Below are 6,501 nucleotides of genomic sequence, written 5' to 3' on the forward strand. Positions count from 1 at the left end.
TTGTTTTGCATGTTTTTTTGATGAAACCAGCTTTAACTCTAAACTAAAATTAATTTTAACTACAAAAGTTGCCACCATTTTTGAAGTATAAATATTGCTTGCCTGTCTTGCCAGTCATACATGTCCTTCCATTTTATAAACTTACAAAAATAAGACTCAAGCCTGTCAGTGCTCATATACTTCATTAAAGGGTAATGCCTCATGCACCATTCCCTGCAACTACTAGTTCTGCTAACTCTTCAGTTATGGTGGAAATATGTAGCTGGTTTTCAGTGGAGAAGCTCTTTTTCTCTCCTGTAATTGAGGTCTACTTGCAAAATGGGTTTTTGCTGTAGGCTGTTAGCAGCTTTGACCTTGTCATTGGTGCAGTCGATTAGTAATATTTGCTCAAGTTGATCTGTAACTATATTTAATTCTTGTTCCAGGCAGTTGCTTGGTGCCCTTGGCAAGCAAGTATCCTTGCAAGTGGTGGTGGCACCAGTGATCGGTTCATTCGTCTTTGGAATGCCAATACTGGATCTTGTCTGAATGCTGTGGATACTCGGTCTCAGGTTAGTTCTACAGCTCAAAGATAGTGAGATTAATGCAGTATGGAAGTTGAAATCAGTGTTGCCAAGTAAATGATTTTTTTTTTCCTATTGCACCCCAATCTTGTTCATTCTGGCATTAAACTAGGCTGACATTTTAATGTTCACGCATGATTGGATTGATGTACAACTTATTGGGGTGAGAGGGCCACTGACGTTTGGCAAATAGTGTCTAATAGGCTTGCACAAATGCAAGGAAAAGTTGAAGTATTCTGTGCAAAAGAGAATGAAAAACTTGTAAGGGATATCAAAGCTAACTTTATCAATGTCTTTAATAGTGTAGTAAGGAAAATGTGAACCCATTAAAGACACATGCAAGGGAAACTATAATGGATAGTTAAGAATTGGCAGACATGCAAGCAGTTACAAAGGTGTAGTTTCTACTGCTTAGTGTTCTGTAATTTGTTCACTGGCTGGCATAATCAAGAATTTTTTTTCTAAAATACAGATCTATTCCATTTCTCTACTTCCTGCTGTGGCTAAATGTACCATTTGCCCAATATTGTGAATAGTGGAGATCATGTGGTTGGACTGTACTTCGACTATAAAACAGATACATTTACAGCACAGAGGGCTGCCATTTGACCAAGTATATGCCAGCTTTCCAAGGAACTATACAGTCGGTCCCACTTTCTTTTCCATAGCCCTCCAAGTTTATTGGACAGCCATTTGAAGGCAATCTCCTTTTGAAGCCATTGTGTATATTTCCAACACCCTTGTGAACAGTGAGTTCCAGGTCATTACCACCCAATGCATTTTATATTTTTAAAAAAAAAAATTGTTCCTATTTTCCTCCTGCAGCTCCTGCCCAAAACCTTCAATCTGTGTTCCCTTGTCTTTGTACTTTTAGTTAATGGGGACAGTTTTTCCACCTCTAACTTATCTAAGCCTGTCATAATTTTGTACAATTCTATGAAATCTCCTCTCAATCCTTTTTTTCTTGATAACCTAGACTTGTAACTAAAATCCATCCCTCAAGACCCCCCCCCCCCCCCCCCCCCCCCGACTGCCCAAAAAAAATCCTGGAACCATTGTGGTAAATCTCCTCTGCATCCTAAAGTGTGGTGACCAGAACTGAACGCAATACTTCAAATACTTCAGTTGGGGCTTAACCAGAGCTTTTATAGAGGTTCAGCATAACTTCCTTGCTTTTGTACTCAATGCCTCTATGAAGCCCAAGATCCCATATGCTTTGCTAGCCATTCTTTTTCAATATGTCCTGCCACCTTCAAAGATCAATGCATATGCACCTCCAGGTTCTTCTGTTCCTGCACACTCTTTAGAACTGCACCATTTAAGTCTATAATGCCTCTCCCTGTTACTTCTGCCAAAATGCATCACCTCACTTGTCAGTGTTAAATTCCATCTGCCTGTCTGCCCATTTCTGCTACCCTATCTGTCCTGTTAGTCAGTTGGTTATCATCCTCACTGTTTGCCCCACCACCAGGTTTGGTGTTGGTCAACAAATTGGGAAATTCTACTGTATTCCAAGATTCAAGTCATGTATGTAGCAAAAAAAAGCAGTGGTCCCAGCACTGATCCTTGAAACACCACTGTCTACCATCCTCTAGTCTGAAAAGCAACCATTTACTACAACTCACTATTTTCAGTCCTTAAGCCAATTTTTTATCCAACATGATCCTCAGTTTTGTTAATCAGGCTTTTATGTGGTACCTTATCAAACCCTTTATAAAAATCCATACAAACAACATCCACCACATTTCCCTTCATTAACTTTTGCTGTTCATCAAAAAATTCAATTGGATTAGTCGAGCATGATCTGCCTTTTACAAATCCTAATTTTCTAATGGTAAGTAACAGGACAAAATACCAGCTGTACAAAGGAACCCAAGATACATAGAGAGGAGCTTAATGCATTTAACATTTTGTTTTCATTGGTAATGCTGAGAATGGGAATTGACAAATATCCAGAACTGGATGTATTTAAAAATTAATATTGTAATTATCCAAAGCACTCTAGATTCAAGAATTGTATTTTTTTTTTGAATTGAAAATGTTCACTTTGTAGTTCATTTTATGAAGGGAAGGCAAGAAAAATCTGGTAACTTGACCTGTTGGTTAACATCAATTGTGGGGAGATTACTGGAATCTCTAACAGCATGATCACTTGTGCAGAATGAACTAATCAGCCTCCATGGATTTGTGAAAAGTTGGTATTGTCTAACAAATCTAATTGTATTTTTTTTTTTTTGAGGCAATCACCAGCATTGTGCATTAGGGGCTCGGGTATGGGCTTCAAGAAGGCATTTGATAAGCTGCACACCAGATTATTGGCAAAAATGTGTGCAGAATTGGGGTAACCTTGTGATTAGAGTTGGGAAGTAAAAAGGCTTTGTATGGTGGGGTGTGACCAGTGGTCTGGGATCTACTGGGGCCAAGTTTTCACCATATTTTTTGGATGAAGGAACTGAATGCAAACTTGGATATACCAGATGACACTAAATGAGGCAGCAGTTATATAAATGGGAGCACAAACATTACTTTTGTTATCTCTTGCCCACCCCTGCTTTACTTAAAATCTTTTTACATTTCTTATATCTGCCAATTCTGAAGAAGGGTCCTGACCTGAAACGTTAACTCTGCTTCTCTCCACTGATGCTGCCAGACCTGCTGAGTATTTCCAGCATTTCTTGTTTTTATTTCAGATTTCCAACATCAGCAGTATTTTATTTTTATTTAAGTTACAAAAGGATATTGACAAGTGAATTGGATGAAACTATATCCATTGAAGGTTATTTTCTTCCCCGCCCGGATGAACTAGACAAATCAATATTTTAATGAGGGACTGAGCTGTGGAAGAGCAAATGGATTGATGTCCATATAAAACAAACCAGTGAAGCTTTAGTGTTTTTTTTTTTTTTAAACCAACTTCACCCAACCTGACTAGGTTATTTGAGATATTTGTCCTGCTAAAGTAATTTACACGTAATAGAAGCAAAATGCTGGAAATACTCAGCAGGTCTTTCAGCATCTGTGGAGAGAGAAGCAGAGTTAACGTTTCAGGTCAGTGACCCTTCATCAGAACCAGAATCAGTTTGATGAAGGGTCACTGACCTGAAACATTAACTCTGCTTCTCTCTCCACAGATGCTGCCAGACCTGAATATTTCCAGCATTTCTTGTTTTTACTTTACACATGTCCTTTGTTAGGTGGGTGAGCTTGGCACTGTTTTCTACCTTTTACTCACATGGTATTGTCATCTTTAGGTCTGTTCCATAGTCTGGTCAACAGAATACAAAGAAATGGTGTCAGGTCATGGATTTTCACAGAATCAGTTGGTAATCTGGAAGTACCCAAACTTGACCAAAGTTGCTGAGCTCAAAGGTAAGCACTTCAATTGTGTGAAGAAGCATTTTTATAAATGTCTGTACAAGTTCTAGGTCTAAAAATGTATGATTTTGGGACAAATTATTAACTTTTTACTATTGGTGTGCCTCCTTGAAGCAGCTCAAATGTCTTAGCAGCTTTGACTAAGGTGTTGACTACTCCAGTTGCATTGACTTGTGGAAACTTTTTTTTTTTAAATCTAATTTGAAAACTATAGCTTATAATTTTGTCCAAGATCTTCTCTCCTAAGCCTAATCATTTGCATTATCACTCTAGGGACTGAACATTCAAAATAACATCCAATAATTCTATAATGTCAGCAACTGAACAGAAGAGTTTAATGTTTGAGTATAGACCCTTTGCCTATACTTTCAAAGCCACTTGATCCTGTAAGCTCTGTTTAAAATTCAAGCACAAGTGAAGTCAAAAATTTCTTGTGGATCCTGCTTGTTTTCCAGTTGTCAGATTGTATCACGTTATCTAATGTACACTTGCTTTACTTTCCATGCAGGTCATCAGGCTCGGGTGCTGGACCTTGCTCTGAGTCCGGATGGTACTACAGTATGTTCTGTGGCTGCAGATGAAACTATCCGTATCTGGAAGTGCTTTGCTGTGGACCCAGCAAAAAAGAAAAAGGTGGTAGCCCATCAATCCAGTGTGCTGCACCATGGCATTCGATAAAACTTTATGCAATTACTGCTACAGCGACTTGTACAAAAGTGAAAGCTTATACTTTCCCTCAAAGGAACAGAAACTAGTTTTTAAAAATGAGGATGACTGACTTTTCAATAGTACTAATCTTTTTTCACCTTGGAGAGAAACTCATGTTTATCAATATCTGCTTGTTCCCAAATTCAGAACTATTTGCATGTCAGTGATTTTTTTTTTTGAGAATGTTAAAGCTTTGAGTGGTATGCTTTCTTGTACAGAGGTTTTTAAGTTGTATATGAACAACTCATTTTAATATTTTAATGTGTATAGATTTTTATCTTTTAAATTTTTCAATAAACTTGGATGGATTATTCAAGCTGTATATGTATTACTATCTAGTTACAAGTTCATTTTACTAACAGACTGGACTAACACATTTTGATGCCATCGTGGGTTTGCAATCCTTAGTGTCAGACTAAGGCAGTGAGATTACTTACACTCGTTCACAAGTCAGCTGAAACCCTGACTCTGGGTTTAAACCCAATAATTTAGTGTCAGGGCAAGCTCAAATCACTTTACAAAACCACTAGCATTAATATATTGCACTTGTATCAATCTCTTTATTGGTGCTGACTGACCTAAACATTTCCAGTACCTTTCATTTCTGGTTTCCAGCACTAGTTTTTTCCTCTTGTTTCTCATGTATGCTAAGATGCCTCACTGGAAAAATAACTGGCAAGAGGGTGAAATACATTAATGGAAGTTTGAGGGCCACAACTTTGTCATTTCAAGTCCTACTGTAATGGTCATTCCATTTCTCAACAGACCTCTGCAACAATTTAAAAAGTTATCTACATTTTTTTTAAAGGCCGTGCTTTAAATACTAGTTCTTGTATGTTGTCTACTTGAAAATGGCTTTACTTTTATTAAAAATGAACTATGCTTTCTGAATTTGTTCTTGAATTCACATGTAACGGTGTGGGGAAGAAATTGAAGGATTTTCCTCTCTATCGCAACCAAATAATGCTAACCTGGTTCTACTATGATTCTTACAAAGCTAATTCTGATCTTGTACTGTTTGGAATGCAGTATTAGATGCAGTTGACATTGAAACACAATACTTGTTTTGTAGGGTACATTGTTGCTGAAATTAAAAGCTGGAGAATCCAGAAATGAAAGTGAAGTTTATAATCTCTTGTTTGGTCTTGCAGCAATATGTAATTGGCATTTTGGCTTATCTTGGCTAATCCCCTTGGCATTCTCTTCCTGCCCCCAAAATCACGTCTTTATACATAATTCCTAGTTGGTGTACACAAGTAAGGAAGTTTTGCAGTAATTGTACAGGCTTTGGGGAGACCACACCTGCACTATACAATTTTGGCCTCCATACCTAAGGAAGGATGTTTTTTACCTTTTTTTTTTTTAATTGGTGCAATGAAGGTCCACTAGACTGATTGCTGGGATGAGATGCTTGTCCTATGAGAAAAGAATGGGCCATGGTCTGGCATTTTAGAATGATGGATGATCCCATTGAAACCAGAGTGCACCTACCTTGTTTTAAACCCCCTCAGATTGTTTGCTCTGGCTAAAGACTCTAGAACTAGAGGGTGTAGTTTCTGGACAAGAGATCAGCCATTTAGGACTAAGATGGGAAATTTATTCACCTGAGGGTTATGAATCTTTAGAATTCTCTATCCTTGAGCACTGGATTCTCAGTCATTTGAGTATATTCAGGGCTAGGTTGGTAGATTTTCAACTCTGGGCAGGAAAATGGAGTGGATCAAAAGATCAGTCATTTTATTGAATGGAGCAGGCTTGAGGAGCTGAATGGCCTATTCTTCCCTGCCCAGGGCCCCAAAATATTTCTCCAACTCTGACCTTTGGCATGACAAATCAGCCTTGTATCTCTTTTCTG

General features: G+C 38.0%; 1 protein-coding gene across 1 annotated transcript in view; it reads left to right on the plus strand.

Moving 5' to 3' along the window:
* cdc20 (cell division cycle 20 homolog) overlaps nt 1–4,962 on the plus strand; it is a 43,719-nt gene extending 38,757 nt beyond the window's left edge. Inside the window, exons 9-11 of the mRNA XM_068036369.1 lie at nt 426–551; nt 3,815–3,932; nt 4,447–4,962. Coding sequence (XP_067892470.1) covers nt 426–551; nt 3,815–3,932; nt 4,447–4,616 — 414 coding nt within the window. The 3' untranslated portion in view covers nt 4,617–4,962. The remainder of the gene's footprint in view (nt 1–425; nt 552–3,814; nt 3,933–4,446) is intronic.
* Nucleotides 4,963–6,501: the final 1,539 nt, after the last annotated feature.

This window comes from Heterodontus francisci, chromosome 8, assembly GCF_036365525.1.
Source record: "Heterodontus francisci isolate sHetFra1 chromosome 8, sHetFra1.hap1, whole genome shotgun sequence".
NCBI lineage: Eukaryota > Metazoa > Chordata > Chondrichthyes > Heterodontiformes > Heterodontidae > Heterodontus > Heterodontus francisci.